A 20,877-nucleotide genomic window follows, 5' to 3' on the forward strand; every position below is an offset into this window, starting at 1 on the left:
GGACATGTAGGTAGACATTTGTTTTCTTTCTTGGGAACTGTTCCAAAAAATAGATTTTTTTTTTTTTTTTAATCTTGGGAATCTTTATCTAAAGGGGGAATACTGCTGACATGACAATACTGACTCACAGACTCACCCAGGTTGAAAGGATCTTAGGAAGTCATTAGTCCAACTTCCTGCACAAAGCAGGACCACACTGAATCCAGACCAGGTGGCACAGGGCTTGGTCCAGACGGGTCCTGAAAGTGCACAGCCCCTCTGGGCAAAGTTAAATTAAGCTTGATTGCATTTAACAAATGAAGAAGGATATGCATATAATGCTTGGGGGTTTTGATTCCAAGATAGCGTCACTGACAGAATTCAGTCAAAAGATGTATGGCAACACTGGCGAAACTACAGAAGTATTAACTTTTTTGTTTTGTATATGCTTCTACTTTGTCTGTATTGTTATTTAAATTCTAGGTTATTTTAAAATAAATATTTCAATCCGTATTTATTTAAATATATAGATATATTTATATATACATATAATTAAATGCATCCTTATATACATTTAAAATGTGAAAAACAGCAGGGCTCCTCTACAGAGATTTGGTTTAGCTTTCCTAAAGATATTAAAAAAAACGCCTAGTATCTCTGCTATTAATGTGACTTCAACCACATGCTAGCAGATCAATCAATATTGTGGAATAACTCTGCCTCTTAATTTCTATTTTAAACATGATTTTTAACAATCAAAGACAAAGTATTTCAAAAGATGAAAACTTTGGCCTTCTGGACTGTGCTTAAGCTTTCTATTTCAGATATCACATGTATCTGAAAAGATTTTTTTATCAAATGTTGTTGCATTTAGAAAAAAACAGAAACTCACTAAGTCATCCCTAGTTTGTAAATCTAATTCATAACACTGCAGCCAGAGAAAGATGTTAATTCCTTTTGGTATAAAATTCATGACCACTAACAACATATACTAGTTTGGCTGCAAGACTAAAATTCTCAATGCGTGATCAATGACTATTTTAAGATTAAGTGACCATTTGGGATTACATTCATCAATACTAATGGTATCTTATTTAAAAGTTTAATGAGAAAGCTATAATGCATATCACATTTCTCAGTAAGATACATTATTATTGAATTTCAGATAGAGGCTATTATGAAAAATGAAACAAAAGCAAAAAAAAACCCATTGTTTAAAACTGATTTTCTAAGTGTATTGAACACATGAACTGACTGTAGGCATTTGTTAAGAGGGCTATTCTTTAAGTAATTCAATCTTGTTTATTTTCAGTACATATAGAAAGAGTGTGTCTTTTAAGTTAGATCTGATATGAGTCATTATGGAACATGCTGATGCCTATATCATAAAAAACATACATGGCATTTTCAGTAAAATGTTTTAACATATGGGTCAGTCAGATCCATGAAGTGATTTTGCTCCTCAGAAGTCATTTATTCACTGTATTTGAAGATGTGAGCCAGGTCTTGTATTTGAGAAATCAATAAGTGTAGCAGTTGAACTAAAAATGATTCATGCTCAGGGTAAAACCTGTCAAAACTGAGAGATGTGTAAAATATTCTTTTAGTCCATATTCTTTTGGTAGCAAGGAAGGGAATCATTATTTCTTGGGAGCATGGAAGAAACAATTTTTAAAAACAGATGGGTGTATCAGTTGATTCTAATTGCTTGTGGTGAACTCTGGCAGATCTTAATCCAAATTAAAGCTCTGTTCAGCTTTTCCAGACTCTAACAGCTACTAATACAGTCTCCAGTTAGGACTCCTAACAGTCCTTGCCCTGTTATTTATTCAGGCTGTCCTTGAGGTATTGTTATTTAAAAAAACAAAACAAAACAAAACAAAAACAAACAAACAAACTTATTTTTCTATTCAGCATTGCTGAGGAAGACTTATTCTCACAGATATTTGATAAAAATGTCACTAGTACCTCATCTTCTAAAAAAATACATAACAATATAATTGTAAAACTAACTTTCAATTGTACACTATTTCTGGTAACATCATTAGTACACAAAACAGATAGTAGCAAGAAATAAGTGGAATTTTAAAAACCCCACCTGTTAAACACAGTGGTTTTTTGTCTATAGGCTGTGATGGACAAACCCTTCACTTACAATGGACATTTCTGGGACATTTCTGCATATTATCAATGCACAGAAGAGAAATGGGGAGGATGTGATAGGGTTGGCAGTTTCACAGCAGAAGCTAGACCTTATGCTGTATAAAATAAGTTGTTAAAGGGAGCTGCTGACTTAAATAGTGTAATATTGCTTATTTATATAGCATTAGCCCACAGGGATTCCAGTCCTCCTGGATTATTATGTGATGTAGGAATATGACCACGTGAAAATCACAGTTTTGTTAAGACTTCTAAACTGCTGGGTCTTGGTAACTGAACTGGACCCTACCTAAGTCTTCCTGAAATAACAGTATTCATACTTGATAAGAATGACAATATTATTGAAAATAAATACTTTTTCTGTCAATAAACATTTTGTTTGAGAAGATAAATGCCCTAGAATCAATTTTTACTGAACAATAGCAAAGCACAATGTTCTTTTTTCAATACTGTCTTTGAACAATAAGTTGAAAACATGAATTCTGATTTTTCAACTCTGGCAATTCTGAATGAGAAAAAAAAGCCATCTTCTACCTAAATTAGAATTATTTATTTTGTTTACTTATAAAACTTGAGGTTGAACAGCAATCCTGTAAGTATAAATGGAACAGAGAGACCCAGTAAGTTATTTGAAAAACAGCAATACCTTGTCTCATGTCGTTTCCTATGAAAAGTGAAGGGTGTTCTACTTTTTTTAACTGTTACACAAGGCTGAATCTGCATATATGAACGTTTCAGCTGATGAAAGCAAGCACTTTCTAGAAGAAATTAAAAAAAACCCTTCTGAAAAATAAGTAAATGGATGCATATGGACACATATGTGACATGATAGCTTTCATATTAGATTCTAAAAAACAGTGGAAGCATCCAAATAGTACCCCTGTTTCCCTACCTTTTTAGTTCCAGATTTTTTAAAAGGAAAAGATTGTGACAATTCACCCCCTGTTCTGCAGGTGATCATTGTAACGCCCTGGCAGAGAGCAGCCCCATCATCCCATCACAAATATGCCAATAATGTAACTATAATAATGCATATACAAAGACAAATAATACAAAAGATATGCAGATACTCCAGGTATAACTCTGCTACTTCTAATAAGTAGTAAGCTAGTAAGCTGTCTGATGAATTGAATGCAAGTACTTAACAGGACTGCAATTAAACATGGATGAAATGTGAAGAGGCTGTTTATCAGACAAATACTAAACAAACATCAATGCCTAAGATTCTCAACATAAAATACACTCTTTCTATTCTTCCTCATCTTCTATTTATGGGGACTGGTGGTTATTATGTTTTGCCACATAATTTAGACAAAACCCTGGATAGAAGTGGGACACTATGTATTCACATGAATACTCATTCCTATGGGATAATTCACAACAGCACAGTGTCACCAAATTCATTTTGCCATGTTTTAATACAAAGCACAACATCTCAGGCAAAGACCTTGTCTTTTTATATCTTTAAAATGCCTTTCATATCTGTGGAGCTACATAAAATAAAGTCAGATATATGTAATAGATGAGTAGTATGCCAGGATCACCTACAGCCTAGCTATTACGTTAACTAATTCTAATCTATCCAGCTAAAACTTTGACTCAAAGTAAAACAACAGCCTTTAAAAGGGGAAAATTTGAGGAGCCCTCTTCCATTAATTGCTCAATATCTGACCTTTTAAACACCTAATCTTGTTCTACCTAAGAAAGGAATAAAATATATCACAAAAATATTTGCAAGAAATAACTTCAAATTTGGGGGGAGGATCTTACTTAAAATTTCCTTCTTATTTTTTTTCTCACTGCCCTAAGCTGATAAAAATTGGTCTTTCATGTTCTTGATGACAGAGAAAGATGAATGGGAAAGTCATGTCTGGATCAGACTTTTATTTATGATCTCCTAAGTTCAGGAGTATGCACATGCATGATTTGCTTCTGGACTCATCTCAAAATGAACAAATGAAAGATAACCCTCAGAACCTAAATAAATACACATGAAAAACAGGTTTATCTAAAGAAGCATGCATTTCTGGAGAAAAAAGTTGATAGTATGAATTTTATATCAGATCTTTACTTCATAGACAGCTCTACATAAAATGTCATTGTCCAGATCACTGCTTGTTTAAGAAGTCTTTTGTTATTCTTTTGTATGGAATAATCCTGTTGAGAAAATATTGTTTCCATGTGTTAGAAGACAGATTTCATTTCATCCTTGTTGCGTATGTTTCCAACCATTAGCTGGTACTCCAGATAACGCTCATCAAAGTCAGATTTTCATAAGCACGGTATAAACTACCTTGTTGAAAACACCTGCAGATGTTAACACCAAACAGTGTCTTGATTAAAAATAAGACATAATGCAAGGTGATTTCTTTATCCTTGAATTTTTGCAGAAAAAAAAGCAATAATTAATTTCACTGACAAAGAAGATTACTGAGAATTGAACATTTAGTTTCCACCTACTTGGTAGAAAGATAATCTCCTAATGCAGAACAGATAATCATAATTTAAGACTTCATTGAATTTTTCCCCTCATGGATTCTTCTAATCTGCAGACAAACTCCTGAAGATCCTTTCAGTACACTCAAGTAAGCCAGTATCAGAGGCAATCTCTAAGAGTTTGATGAGCATGTCACTTGTTGCTGTTTACCCTCCATTCGCTATAGACTGTGGTCAGTAGTCCCTATCATTATCCTCTAAAAATAGGTATTATAGCAGCAAAGTGATGACAGGCATCAGCACACGGCAGATAAGTAACTTCTTTCTCTTGGGGTTTCTTTGCTTCAGACACTGTATTAGACTCTCATCTTTACTTCAATACATTAAACTACAAATATTCATAAACACTTTTGAAATATTTTTCATTCCTACTGAATGAGTGACTTTTAGATCTAAAACTATTTTTCTCCTACCTTTCTGAAGAGGATTGGATTATTCTTCATCCTGATCTTACCATAAGAATTATTAGAAGCTATTTTCACGGTGTTTTAAGCTAAATACATTGTTTTATTAAAATTCTCTAGCTAAAAAACATTACGGTTTGAAGCCCTAATTCAGGAAAACATTTCCTTTTTTAGAGAGTGTATAAATGCTTATGCTTCTAAACTAGAGCTGAACTTTAATCTCTTTTTTAAACACATTTCTGAACCAAGAGCTAAAAAAACCTGCGCATAATTCATTTTGCATTGAAAGCAGAAAATGATGCATTAGTAATAGTAAAGAGAATAAAGTAGGAAAAAATACTTAAAGTTGGTATTCAAAAGTGATTTGAAAGTAGGGAAGAAGGAAAGGATAGTTTGTAGGAAAAAAAACAAAATCACAAGCAAGGGATTATTAAATCAAGTGAGGAAAAAAAGGGGACTTGCAAAGAAAAAGAGGAACTGATCTCATTTACTTCTTCACTTGCTCTTCTGTGGCATATTATATTCCAGCAAGAGCATGGGAAGAACATGCCTATGATGTCTGAGCAAAAAAACCACTAATATCCAGAATAAAGCTTATTTTCATTTCACGTGGACTCCAGGGACAACTCACCTTCTGCTGAGGGACACCGAAGTTCCCCAGTGGCAAAAGAACTTCTTAGGACCTCAATGCTCACTGCACTGCAAATTGCAAATTTACTGCCCTAATCTTTATCATTAATGCAAGAACAGAGTGTCTGATTTCCATTTTCTAATCAAAACTATAAATCAAGTTTTGGTAGTTGTGAATAACACCACAAGCAGAGTAAGAAAAATTTTAAATGTCATTTTAACACAGTCCTTATTGAAAGCAATAGCGAAATAACCTTTCCTCTGGAAATCTCAACTGGCTTAGATGCTCTGCCTCTCAGAGCATCACATTCTTTGCTCATACCTTGACAATCTTCAAAGGAAAATCAAAAAGATACAGCACTGCAAAACTGTCCCCTCTGCATACAATACATATAATGGTTTCCCTGCTGCTGCGTTCACACAGTCCCAGAAGAATCAGGATGGCAGGACATTCAGCAAGAATGTATGTGTTCATTTCTCAAATTAGTTCCTACTTACTGATCTGTCGCCTTGCAAAATGAGACTTTTTCAGTGATGCTGACCAAATTACCATGAGTGACAGAAAGAAAGTCTGAACTACATACAGTTGATCCATGCAAGTTTTGGCAAAGTCAAAAAACTTGGAGAATTGATGAAAGCATTTCCAAAGCATGAAGAACTATGGAGTACTGCAGCAAAGAACACACAGAAAGCACCTCTAAAATTGCCACAGCCTTCTGTTAAAAAAGAAAAAGCCAGACAGCCACAGTGCTCATACCAGTAATACTGGCTTACATTCTGTGACCTGCTATGATATAGATGGAGGGAATTTGATGTCCAGAAATCAATTTACAACACTTTGAATTCCTTAGCAAAGGAATTTTCTTCCATATGAATTTTTTAGAGCTATACCAAAACAGCTGCTATGCCACATGAAATAGTTTTGTTCCTTCTATTAAGCATGATTTAAATGATTCATTCAATTATTACTTTTGTATTCAAAGATGGCTTATTTTCATGCAGATTTATGTCCCGTTATGCATAGAGGACATTCTTAATTGTGCTGAAACAACTGCAAATTTAATTAAAATTTGCCATTCCAAGCATAAAATAGATTAAAGAAAATGCTGACAACAGTAAACTAAATATTCAACTATTTAATTTAACTCAACATTTATTTTTAATCCAAACATCAAAATAACCTTGTTTCTAATTACAATTTCATGACAAAATGTCTTGAAGAAACATTTGTCTCTATTTTTCTCCAATCTGTTCAGCTGAAACACACTAGCTTATTTATAAAACTGTTGATTAATAAATCTGTTCCAGCTGTATTACTGTATGTTACAAAGAACACAGATTAATGTATGTAAACAACCATTATAATTTTAAAAACCCAAAGTCTTGACAGTCTGCAAAAGCAGAAATCCCATCAAACACATTACAGTGTAATTATACACCTAAATCTTAACAAAGAAGGAAAAATAAGGGGCAAACATAGGTAGTAACGTCCAGGGGTCTGTGGTAATTTGTAGCAGATGGTAAGATCAACTAAATACTTATAATAAGTTACTTGCAGTTCCTTGAACCGGGTATTATTAAAGACTCGACCATGTGTTGTAACAAATTACAATAAGCAAATCCTCAGTTTTGTAAAAAGTTACATTCAAATGAGATATGAAGAAAGAATCTGGCCTGATTCTACTGAAACTAATTTGAAAATCTCTAATTAAGTTATACTGTTTAATATTAATTTAATTTTATAGGCAATAAATTTAATAATTTATAGTTAACAGCCAGGGGAAGGAGTAAGGTAGACAGGCAGATTTCCTCTCATCCAGACCCAATAAGTCTGGCTCTGACTGAGAAAAAAAAAGAAAGAAAAAAAAAAAGGAAAAAAAGAGAAGGCCCAAGAAGAATGAACACTAACTTAACCCTTTGTGTTATTTGGAAGCATTAGTTATGCAGAAATAAAGAGGCTTTCCAAGGCATTGCATACCTTTTCCCCAACAGATTTTGAGAAAACAGAAGTGTCTCACCAGCCTAACAAATGTCCCGAGAATCAAAAAATTTGGAGGAAAAAAGGCTTTTTACCACATATGCACAGTAATATTTTTTTGTAACTTCTAAAAGAATTGGCTTAGACTCTTTTTGGTTATTTTCCCTTCCACCCAAAGCAACAGATTCTTCTCAGGAGGTTAACAGACTTCAACGGCATTTTTATTATTTATATCTGACTGACAACATCCAGTTATTAACCAATTTTAGCACTGTCACCACCACTTCTAGAGGACACAACAATCACAGTATGTTTCTGGTTTGAAAGCCATGAGCCTAGCTGGAGCAAGCATCTTGAGAGTAAGCATCACAAGCCTCATCCAAAGCCATCCAGGACTACCACCACAAATTGCTTGCTAAATCCTGTTCATTTCTCATTTTAATTACTTCTTGTCAATATACTTGAGCAAAGGAAATGGCTAGATGCAAAATCTAAATGCTGCAAACCTCATCCCTCTAAGTAACTTCCAGCAACTGGACTGTAAAAGGAAGGCAAAGCTTCTTTTTGCAACAAAACCAAGAATGAAATACAGAAAGGGAGTTCTACTGCAAAGGGATATATTCAGCATGCATTGAGAGCAATTTGCATGTCAATGGACCATCTTTATTGTGGGGCAGGCATTCATCCCCGATGTTACTACATTTAGATGTAATAAAGTCTGATGGATACTATCATGTTTTCCTTATTTTTCTACAGCAGCTATATATGCTATTACTAAGAAAATCCCAAACGAACCAACCCATCCAAAATGAAAATTTCAATAGATCAGATGAGGAAATTAAGTCAGTATGAGGGATTATTAAACTCTTTCACACAGTAAGAAGCAATCAAGAAGGGAAACAGCAAGGAGCAAGTATTTTTCAGACAGGAATCAAACTGGAACCCTTCACAACAAAAATAGCGAACTGAACAACAGCAGCTCTTTCGTGGTTTATTCATACATGAGTATCATAAAAAGAGCTTGATCCAGAAGCCACTGGAATTGGTAGAAGAAAACCCTACTTGCCTCTAGTACCAAATAAATGAATCATTTTATATCAACACCTTTAGAATATTTCAGATCGGCTTCCAGCACATTTTCCAGTTTGCAGATGTAATTAAAGCTGCGGGTATACAGATCAATACAACAATGTTACCAGAAGGCTGGAACAGTTTGTATACTGACCTGGAAATGAATATTTTATTGTTCTAAGAATTTCAGTCCGCAACACACAGCTATTGTATTATCAGTTCTCAACACAAAATAAATAAACTACTATACTGTAGTATAATGTGATAAACAATAGCAATCTTTTGTCATTCCTGAACATTGACTTCTGATTTTAAGGTCACAGGTATTAACAGGTATTTCTAAATTTTACTGTTTCAAAATAAAAAAACAAAACAAAAAACCCACAACCCAAACTTGCTTGAATAACCACTAAGTCTATCAATCCAGAACTATTCTGTAATGAAGAGCAGTTCATACTTTAATAGTACTTTTTTTGCAAACACCAATATGCATAGAGGAAATTCATAAGACCATTTTCATTTTTGTTTGTGTTCAAAGATTTATTTTAGAAAACTCTCTATGGCATTATTGACTGAAACTCTTTTGACAACATAATAGCCTACAAAATCGCTAAATACTATGAGAAACAAAGAATACACTCCATTATATAGTCCAAGAGACTTTCAGACTATCAGGTTTCAGACTACTGAAGCCAACAATAAAAATTCCATGACATGAATCAGCCTAGTTGTTTTTTTTTTTTTAGTATAGTCCATAAATGACATGTACAGCTGCTTAAAACAGAAGGAATATCAAAAGATAGGCTTTCACATAATCACCTAGTAACAGAACAGTTTAAGGGTTATGAAACCTCTACCACAAAACCGGCATGACACTTCAGAGGAGCCATGGCAATTTACCTCAACTGAGAACCTTGCAGTATGTCTGTACACACTTAAATACATAGTTCACCATCACTGCATCAGAAGGTTTTGGCAAGAGGAATCAAGTGAATGAATCAAATTATATTATGTGGAATCACAGGTGAACTATACAAAACAACAAGGGTGTCAGAGTTTTAGTTCAGAGGCTCTTTGATTATGAATGTTTGGCTTACCTGTTTAACATCATATGCAAGAAGAACAAATCTTAAGTCTGGTGAAACAGAGTATCTTGATGCTTTGAACGTTACCTAAAATGAAGCAACAATAAAAGTGAGTTTGCAATAAGAAGGATCATTTTTTTGAAATTTTCTTACAGCTAATTTAAGAACTTCCCATTCGTAAGACAAATCTGGTTTAGGACACCTATGTAATTTTCACAAAAGAAGGAATCAAATAATTCTTAGTCTAATTTGCTCGTATCAGTACAATGGCAGCAGATGAATCTGTCTTCAACACTAAATACCAGTTAAGAAGCTGATGAGATTTTTATCACGATTGCAAGCACTAAGCTTATGGATAACAACTATAACCAATTCACTTACAGAGGATGAAGGAAGACACTTTGGTTGGTGTGCACTTCAGGAATGATTATAAGGGAGATTCATCACTAGGTTAGGCTTAAAGATAACACAGAAGAAAAAGAATAGGCATGCACTATGTCTCTATTGCTTTTCTTTTAACGCCACATACATAAACATTTTGCTAGACAACTTGCACTAAAGAAGAACTCTTTCTTATAAGAAAGAAAATACTTAGTGGGGAGCAAAGTGAAACATAAGGTAGCAGTATAAAACTAATATTGCTTTACATCTATCCAAGACTACATGACACCCAATTGAATTCAGGGCTGTAATTTAATCAAGGGGTAATGTTGATGTCAGAAAGAATTTAATGCATCTAATGTATGAGTAAGACAAGAACATGCTTTAAAGGGCACTGAAGGAAATAATTTAAATGAAACTCAAGACATCTATTTGCAGAATGAAAGGAAAAGTGAGAAGAAGTGAAAAATGAAGAATAGAAAATGTAGGATAGAAAAAATAATGGAACCACAATGGTGGAAGATGAAAGAAAATAAACGAATACCTATGCAGAACAAGATCTATCCACTATTCAAAGGAAGGCTTTCCCTTATTTTACTTCTTAAGCATCCTGTTCTGGTTAGCCTAATCCCACTGCTAAACTAATGAATTCAACAGGAGTTTAAGCTACACAAACCAGAAGTCACAAACTAATACATTCAGAGTAGCTGAGAAGTTATTCCTAAAAAAAAAAAAAAAAGCAAAAGCTAATCTTCCAATAAACTAAGATGGTTCCTAGGTAATATAATTAGAATCAAGCTATCCAAAGAAATCAAAGAGAAAAAATTAGTTTTGAAGATAAACTGCGTGTTAGTTTTATGGAAGAGCATGACAGTATCAACAGTTTGAGGATAAATCTGCAGTCTTGAGGAAAGAAGAGGAAAAAAGTAAAAGTATCCTTTTGTATCCTACAAAGCATTCAGAACAGATTTCTACTGTGCTCAAACTAGCTTTTATGAGTTAACCATCCTTAAGCAGAGACTATGTTAATTTATGAGTAACATTCACTTTTCTTGGCACATCACTGTAAACATTTTTAGATGTGAAATTTCTCTGCTTTCTAGCAGTTTATTAATTATTGCCCCACTACCTCAGTCTTCAGCAATATATAACCCAGGCAGCTTTCCAAATTTATTCTCAGGGAGTGTGGTACTTACCATTTCAGGCATTTAGTAAGAATCTTCAGTCACTGATTATGCCACCACAAAAGTAATGATACACTTAATGCAAACACCTGAGTAGCTCAGCTGCAAACTATTGGCAGTCTGAGGCAACACCAGCAAGAGGTACTCACATATTCTATATCCAAGTATAGAGTCCTATGGATTTGCGATTTAAAATCATTTGAATCCTACTGAAGATGACCTTGTTCATTCACCTTGCACTCACCTGCAAAATTCTGTTTGCCTCCAGAAATGCCTCAGACACATGGTGTACATGCAATGCCAATAAGCTATAATGTCTTGATTGCAAGTAATGGTTTTGGCAAAATAGTTTTCTGTTTGTTGGTATAATGGCATTTTTCTTGTTAAAAGGAGCATAAAGCTGTTTCATACTTTTTAATGTTTCACTTAAGAAACAAGAAAATAAAAATTAGACCAGCAGAAATCATGTGTTCATTGCCAAAGCTGATAGCAATGCCGATTTCTTTAAATTATCATAAAAACATAACTAGCCCATTTTTTTTTAAGTTGGATTTACAATCAAGCCTTTAAGAAAATATATGTTTAATTCTAATAGAATTTCAGAGAGATTTAAGTGACTTACAGTCACTTAAAGTGATTTAGATTTCCTTAGAGTTCTCTTTTGGTTTTTTTTGTTACAGACAAGCACAATTTCGGCACTAAATTCAGAAACTGTCTACTTGTATGCACAGAAGAAGCCCTTCTAGATTAACAACAGGAAAAAAAAAAAAAAAATCACCTGACTCATTCCTCCTGCCTTACCTGGCAAGTAAGCTCACAATCTGTGAGTTCACTGAAACAGAAGACAGATTGGGGTTTTTCCCCATAAACATGTCTAAGGTATTTTATCAACCAACAGATACCTGACTTCATGACTAAGGAGATAAGATCAGCTGGTGATAGGCTTAAAAGGAAGTTTGAGTCCCTGCTGTAGGAGGTGAGATGTATGCCAGTCAAGCCTTTGGGAGATTGTCTATTGGGACATTCACTACAGGGATTAGATATATTTATTCATTAAAAAGAAGTTTGTGAAGACTCTGACCCCAAGGGTTTGTTCTCTTCTCAGGAGAATATATTTTTGAGTTTTAAAGAAAGTGTTTGAAAAATACCATATTGGAAACATTGGGAATTAAAAAACCTCGGGTGTCTTGTTATCAAAAATCTGGAGGATGCTTGTTCCACTATCATGTCTGCATATCTGCAACTTTTCAAGCTTCTTGCTTTGTCAGGAGCTATTTTGCTTTCGTTCAGGAAGACAGACCTAAATGCTGCCCCTTATGACTATGCCTCTATGGTTTAGCTGTGCTTGATCTCCAGGAAATGTAGCTCTGGACAAATAAGCTCTGAAACAGGGAGAAATATAGCTGCCTAGTTAGGCACGGTCCCTGGATGCAGAAGCAGGGCTAGTTTCCCTTGCATCACTGCACAGTATCAGCTAGTTAGGAGACTGGGGGTAATTCAACACAGTGCTGCACTGTGCACTCCATATATACCCCTATCCCCTTTCCAAACTACAACAGAGGAAAGGCAGAAGAGAAGGAAAAAGGGAAGGTAATTTCCTTATGTCCCTAATATTTGTCAGTTCTACCTAGCCACTTCAAGACTTAAAATCCCTACAGAAACCATCAGCTGTATGCAACTAGAAAACACTTTAACTAGATAAATTGCTGGAATCCCTAAATTAGTTACATTTCATACTGTTGCATAATTCTGAGCCAAAAATTGGTTTTAAACACCTGTACATTGTCTTTGCTTCTTAACTCACAAATCTGTCATCCATTTTTCCTATATTGCTGAATTTGACATAATTTCACTTCGGACGTGAAAGAATGATCCTATATCTGATCTTGCATTCCTCACCCTACCAAAACCCCCACTGACTGTATAATTAGGCCTAACCATATTAAACATTGCATTTCTAGGTTTCTTTGAAATACCGCATGTGATAAGAGTTCTAATTCTTCTCCTGACAGTGATGCATAATGTGACGATCCCATGGACAAGCAATGACTGCTAGTCTCACTGTCACCATAGATTGCAAGGGTAAAAGTCAAATGGAGGCAAAAGGACACAGTGCATTTAAACAGTCTTTTGCCCTTCAGCTTTCCAGCTTCCTTCTCTCATCCACATTCCAAATATGTCTTGCTAAACATAGTTTTGCATGGAAAGAAAAGAAGATGAGAACAGCTTGAGACTGTAAAAATGAAAGCAAAAGGAAAAACAATTCTGCAACAAATAAATGTAAGGGACAACCCCCTGCTACACACACATAATTGGCTTTTCTTCCACCTTTCCATATGGATGATTAAAATGGAAAACAAAATTCCGATGAACAATGTATGATCAAGTTTGATTTCCAATATCAATGTTTTGCATTGATGATTTTTTTTTTTCATTTTGCATTTTATGTGTGTTTTGCTGTTAATAGAAATGCCTGTTATGATTGTGTTTAAGAGAAGATTTAGGCTGGGCTTAGGTTGTGCATCCTCAGCAAAGGCCCCTCAGTAACAGCTCCCTTTTATTTATTCTGTTTTCTTAAAGCCTGGTTCTGAGTTATTGATGTACTGGCTTACTCCCTTCATCTTTGCTCTATTCTTTCAACTACTGTAAAATGTTGATTTTACTATTTTTGTGGATTTTAACTACTATAACATTTAAATCAGTGCCTTATTCATAGTTTTTCAAGAATATGCTATAGAGCAGACAGATGGAAGTTACCTATAACATAGTCTAGCCCAGAGCTGTAAGAATGTATCCTTAACATCTGTCAAACACTTTACAGTACTCTTTTTTCATAGTTTCAGTTGGATAGTTTTAAGTGAAATAATACATCACAGTTAAAACCGATTAGAGGAAATTTTCACTTTTGTGTTTACTTTGTTGTTGTTGTTGTTGGGTTTTTTCCTTTAGTTTTACTCCTCCTTCTGTTTCAGTTTCTTGTACTTCTACTTTTGCCAGAAACTTACATCTTCCACACTCCTATTATTATCTTCCTCCAATTGTTGTTTAGTGCTCACTTTACACACATTTAGGCTTTAAAAATTTTTGTTATTCATCCAGGATAAAATATTTCAAGACCTCTAGAATGTTACTTTAAAGCCTTGTGGCAATACTACTGCATAGGAAATTATACATCTCTCTATCACATACCTACATGTGTATCAGAATTTTAACTTAATGGTGTAACTGAACATCGATGTATGGGAGTTCATTAGCATTCATAGGTATTCAGCTCAACTTATCAGACAGGCATTGACCAAATGGCAATGCATAAGAGGAATCAGATGGGACAGAATTACACTAGCTGCAAAATGAGAAGGCATTTGGCATGTAGCAGTTTCCTTGGGTGGTACCAGCAATCAAGGGAACAACAGGATTTTCCTTCCATTACCACTGCTGCAACTGAAAGGAGAAGATGGACCATGGGGAGGTTAGATGAGAGAGCAGCTGAGAGTGGAGCCTAGCAGAAGGGCAAGCCTAGCAGCAGTAAAAACAGGGCACCTCTGAGAAGAGAGGTTATAAATAGGAAAATGCATGATAATTAGAATGTTGAAAAACTTGGTTTTCCAAGGTTATATTTCATAATGCACTATTTCTTGTGTCACCTGAGCATTTAATCTAGATGCAAAAATGCTGCAAAGCTATGTGTTGTAACTGTTAACACTCAGGCTTCCTATCCTGTGTAAAAGAAGAATGTGCCTTAAAACATGATCTAAGCCCAAACTCTATCCTATGGATGGGGGCCATCCTGGACTGGTCGTTCTCAAAAACACAAACCAAATGCCCCAAACCCACCTGAAACTCCTCATGTAGTTCCAAGATACTTTCACACACAGGAGGAGGTGATTGTAGGGCATAAAAAAGACATGAGCAGACCTGTGCAGCTCACAGGAGGCTCGCACCATTGCCTCCTTAGTAGAAAATAACCTCTAACCAGTAAATCACAGAATTTTCTCCCTTCCATTCCTCCTCTTTGATATAGTTAACCGTTAACTATTTTCTATATCAAGGAATGATCTCATCACAACTATTATTTAGAGAGATCCCACACAGAGCTACCCTAACCTGACAGTTTGGAGTACTGTCCCCTGCACTTTGTATGTTGAAACCTCCTTCACTTGGATAAAAACCGGTGGCCACCACCAAACCACAGTGACTCCAAACCCTTCCATCTGTCAGGCTTCCCATCTGTATGCACAGTGGTGCACTGCAACAATAAACCCTAACTCATAAAAACCCCTCTACTGAAAAGGTTTTGCTGAGGGGGTTATTTAACATTTAGAGGAGCATGGGAGAACAGAGATAATGTTACAATGTTCATAACCACCTATTTACAGCATGTGTGGGTCATTAAAATGTCCAGTTGCAACAATTACTAATATTTATGTCGTTATACAATGTTGTTTAATGTATTTACCATTATTCACCCTCTCATTAATCTCTTACAGAAGGCTCTTAAAATATAAGCATGTAAACTTCTCTTGCAATTAAATCTACATTAATCAACAAAGGCACTGTAATTGCGTTAAGATGCTGCACTGAGTTTCCTGTCAAAAGAGGAAGGGGGTGTGGTGGTGGGGAACACAAACCAAAAAAAAAAAAAAAAAAAAAAAATCAAAAAGAAGAGAACCATCAACAAGAGGGGCTGTTTATGAACAACGCTCTGTAAAACACCACAAAACAGTCCCTGCCAAAAGCTCTGCTCGGACTAAAACTCTCATTCTCTGCTTTTGGCTGCAAGGCCTCCACAGGGTTTTCACAGCTGGGCTGCCACTGCCTACTCATGATTCATGAGCCAAGACTGCTCCTGCTCTGCTCACCCTTCTGATGCCGTCCCCTAATTAGCAGGCAGCAGGAAGTAATCCTTCTCTCTCCATCCTTGTGTAAAAGACTGTCCACAGTAATACGACAATACAACATACTCCAGGGTATACTCCCAGCAAGCCCCTGGAAACCGGTTTGCAACTCAGTAATATTTTTTTGCTGTGCACCAGGATGCAGTTTCACCTTGAGATTGAAAAGAGTTGTGGAAAGGCACCGAAATCAAGGGGGAGAGCAAGTCAGGAACTGCTGGGTTTTAGAAGAGTCCGAAGCATACAGCTGGGGAGAAGCTGTTGTAATTACAAGACCCTATTCTAGAGTTTCCACACTGAAAACAATGATACGTGTATCGTTGGGCATTGCAAACAAAACAACAGCCTCTTATTTGATGATTCAAAATATATCCCATCATCTACACTCAAAAGGCTTAAGGAGTCACTCTAGAGTAATTTCTGACCCAGGATCCTGGACTGAGTATTTGTTCGGGTGTATGCATGGTATCCAAATAATTTTGCATACATCCACCACAAAAGCAGTGGAACTGAGGGCTAACAAATAACAGTCTTGCTACTTTCATAATTATTGCAGCTTTTTTTTAAGAGGGAGAAATGAAGGTAAAGGTTTCTTTCAGAGGATTCAATACATTTGGAAATTACCGTAACAGAACACACAGTCCCTACATGTATTTTCTCTCATCTCTGTGTTTGCTTTTTTCATTTTGGTTTGGGTTTAAGGATTGTAAAACAGACTAGAGAGGCTGAGCTAGAAGCATGATAAAGGACCAGATGGACAACCTCCCCTGAGCAAAAGAATCCATGTGGTCCTCCATGCTCTCCTCTCTCTCACAGATCTTGTGGCTGGGTTGTGTGTGAACTGGTAACCGGCTCCTAATGACTTCATGTAATAGTTGACGGCAAAAGGAATAAATAAAATGCTTGCTAAACACTGAAATTACTTAGATAAATGTGGCATAATATTACTTATTTTTGAACTGTAATGTATAATAAAGTATCGCTAAATGCTGAAAAACTGGTAAGCATGTCACTTAACGATCATGGTGATAGGCACCTCAGATAGATGACAGAGAACATATTGTAATCACATATCGAGGTAGCATCGCAAACATCAGGATGCCACACAGTGATTAATGTCGAGGGCTTTTTTTGGCTCCATTTAATAGAAGACTTGCCCAGCCTCCAGCTGTTAACATTTATATGCCGCTGGCTCAGAATATTAACTGTTTATTAGACAGCTTAAACAGGGTCCACTACACTGATACACTCAGAGGACAAATACGTATTAGAAAATGTCTTTAAATTATGATACCCAGAGATGCTAATAGATATTCTTTGTGCTTTACAAGCTACTCTTTTCACTTATGTCACTGTATTTGTTATCCATAATACTGCTTTGCTGATAGTTTAATTATATAAAGGCCAGATTCTTTTACTAATAGATTGATTATAGAAAAGGATTCCATTTGAAAAGGACAAATTAAGTGCAGTAATTTCTTCTACTTCTGAATAAAACCTAATGAAACTGGAAAAAAAATACTTTAATTCAGGAACTTTGGCTAGATACTTCCCTATGGAGGAGAAATGGGCATCTTAGAATGACAAAACACTAGCCTTTCTTCTTTCCAGGTGCATGGCTATTTTAAAAGGTGTTTTTAAAGTTGGGTTTTTTTAATCTTTTATGCATGTAACATATGTTTTTAAAAATATGCGGTCTGCTTTTTTGCTGATACACATGCATAGTCAGCATAGCAGCTCTTCAGTAGGGCTATTTGACTTTTAGACAATAGGCAACATGAAGAAGGATAAAAGAAATGTACATTGCACAAAAATGGCAGTCTCTAAGATGCGAAAGAAGAGCCAGTGACCTGTACACAGTGGAAGACTGCTTCAGGGATCAGTAATGAGGAAAAAAGAAAATCTCTTCTGAGCTGCTGGTTCAAATACAGCCCAATCAGTAGTGACAAAGAAAGTGACTGAAAGCAGACTAATAACTCCCATCGAAAGGTGACTCTTCCATGACTAAAACCCTTTGATAGGGAAGAATGAGGGAACTTGCATCGCCACTGCCTATGTTGGATCTGTGCTGTATTTTTTATTAATATAAGACATCTCTGCAGAGTCATTAAACCAGCACCATTCTAATTATGCACCAGTGATTAAGCAGATGTGACATTGAGCGAGGAAAATGTTTGATTAACGATCCAGGTGTCTAACTTAGGAAGAATACATCTAGCAGTGTGAATCTGGGGACAGCGGAGCTTAAAACAGGACAGCTTTTGATTTCAGCCGTACAGTCTGCCACTGTAATGTTATGATCTCCTGTTAGGATCGCTGGCCACCTTGTCAACAGATAACTCGGCACAGCAACATTTCCCACTGCTCTCTGCCAAACTTACACCAACAAACTTACTGAGTCTTTTGCTCTGTTTTCAGCTTTTTATTCTACTTCCATATGAATAATCATTGCTGGAATTCACTTTATTTACCTCTAACACTCTTAGCTTTTGGCTGTACACAGAGAGGAGCTTTGCAGGAAAAAACACACTTATGTTTTTATTTGTCTCTGTTCCATACATAATTGTTAAACGGTTGCTTGAATATTATCCATTTTCAATCACTTTCCCACATTTCTAATTAAGAGTAGATATCTAGTGTCTAGAGCTCTCTCAGTCTGTGTGACTTAAGGATAAATCAGTTCCATAAAAAGCCCAGAGAAGAGCAACTCTGTGAAAAGAGGCAACGCTCGCAGTGCGAAGCAGCCTGTCCATACTGATCCATCATTACTTGGCAAGACTGGTTTAGCATAATGGCCTGAATAGCTTGTCAGGCTGGCATTACACTTGACGAGATGAGCCAAATACTTGCAGCCAAAAGTGTATGAATTCATCTGTGAGGAAACTCAAGTCCTGTCATTAAAGTCAAGTTTTATAGCCAGGGATGCCCAAGCAGCTGCTTGCATTCAAGTTATACACTAAAGGCAATACATAGGCCTGACACAGTTAATCCTCTACTTAGCGAGGCAAGCACTCGCGTACATGTACACAGGTAAGAGGGAAAATGCTTCTGCAATACTTTGTAGTTTGTACTTTACAGAAGTTCACCTTTTCACCCACGTTTAATTGTGTCTGCCAGCCTTTCTGGGGCTAAGACGTACCCTCAGGTAAATCCCAGCACATGGAAGGGTGCAGCTTACAGAAAGGGAGCCTCACACACATGCCATTAAAATAGGATTCTCTGCTCCCTTTTCCTTCATCCTTACATTGACCTAGGAAGGCAGCATCAAGTTCTTTTCCCTGAACTTCTACCCTCCTCTTTCTAGTTCGAGGAGTTAGAAGAAAAGGTCACCAAGGGCTTTATGCTTTGAAAGGAGGAATCTGTATCAGCAAAGGCCAGGAATAGACCAGGAATAAAATCAGCCTTTGCCAAAGACGGCTGATGAAAATGAGTCATCCTTTTGGGTCTGCAGGTGCAAAAGATTTTACCAAATTAAAAATACAGGGATTAACAATAACAGCCAGTGGTCTGTATGGAGTATTTATGAGGAAAGATTGACAAACCATGCGTTTATGCTGCAAAAGCCTGATAAACAAGAACTACAGGGCAGGACATAAGTAGTATCACTGAGAATAACAGCAACAAGCAAAGCAAAAGATAATGTAGACTAAGGCATTAAAGCATTTCTTAGCAATTACTGCTAGTCAGAAACATATGCAAACCACTCATGTATATACTATTTACTGGTCAAGAGGAATAATCCCCAATCATCTAGTTTGCCATTAAAGCACAGAGGAACAAGTAAACCAGAGATTAACAGGAGCAGGAAATACATTTTTCTTTGCATATTTAATTGCTTAAAGGAAAACCCTCATATGATTTTTGAACACTTTTCCCCTTTCCTAATAGTGAAAAGCTCTCAACATTTTGAGTAGCATTCCCCCATTTTATGAAATCTCTTATTATAAGAGACATCAGGCAGATTCACCAGCACATATGCCAGGCATGATCCTTCAAATGGCCTGAACAAAGCATGGACTACAGCCAACGACAGTATCCTCCAACATCTTGGTTATTTACACATAGGTTGACTAAAACAACAAATAACTTCAGCCAGAAATCTCTCACTCCTATTGCAGGAAAAAAAGTTAGCAGACTTCCACCAAGAAATAAGTAAATAATATGTATTACTTACAAAAGTTGTATTTTCCAACAATAATGTAGTTGTATTTGTTTCTACATTCAGTTCAACAACATGTCCATTCCTATTTTTATACACCACTGCTGTATCTGCAACAACAAAGGCATTAACAGTTAGCAAACACATTGAGTATTTAATACAACATCTGTAGAGGAAACCAGCGTATTAAAGTCATTAGAATATCTTTATTACAATACGCAAACAAGATTGAGAGAGCAATTGCACTCATAATATCTAGTTTTGTTGATTTGCCTCATGAGCTTCAAATATACCAGTTTATGCCCTATAGCATGTTCACTTCAAAAATATTATTTCATTTAAATGGAAATATTTTCTGTGGCAAAAACATACACAATGGAATTGCTGTGAACGAAGTGACATCTTGAACGTAAAACTGCTCTCACCTAGGTATCACTGTCTTTGGTTGGACTTTAAGG

At 35.9% G+C, this 20,877-nt stretch overlaps 1 protein-coding gene and 1 long non-coding RNA gene across 3 annotated transcripts in view; one reads left to right on the forward strand and one right to left on the reverse strand.

Annotated features, from left to right (window-relative positions):
* DPP10 (dipeptidyl peptidase like 10) overlaps positions 1 to 20,877 on the reverse strand; it is a 564,677-nt gene that overhangs the window by 133,645 nt on the left and 410,155 nt on the right. For both annotated transcript variants that reach the window (XM_052792375.1, XM_052792374.1), the window contains exons 4-5: positions 20,435 to 20,529; positions 9,816 to 9,890 (exon numbers count right to left, since the gene is read on the reverse strand). In XM_052792375.1, coding sequence (XP_052648335.1) covers positions 9,816 to 9,890; positions 20,435 to 20,529 — 170 coding nt within the window. The remainder of the gene's footprint in view (positions 1 to 9,815; positions 9,891 to 20,434; positions 20,530 to 20,877) is intronic.
* Positions 1 to 20,877, forward strand: part of LOC128144073 (uncharacterized) — a 48,176-nt gene that overhangs the window by 4,842 nt on the left and 22,457 nt on the right. The gene's annotated exons all lie outside the window — the stretch shown is intronic.

This window comes from Harpia harpyja, chromosome 7 (assembly GCF_026419915.1).
Source record: "Harpia harpyja isolate bHarHar1 chromosome 7, bHarHar1 primary haplotype, whole genome shotgun sequence".
In the NCBI taxonomy this organism is placed as follows: Eukaryota; Metazoa; Chordata; class Aves; order Accipitriformes; family Accipitridae; genus Harpia; species Harpia harpyja.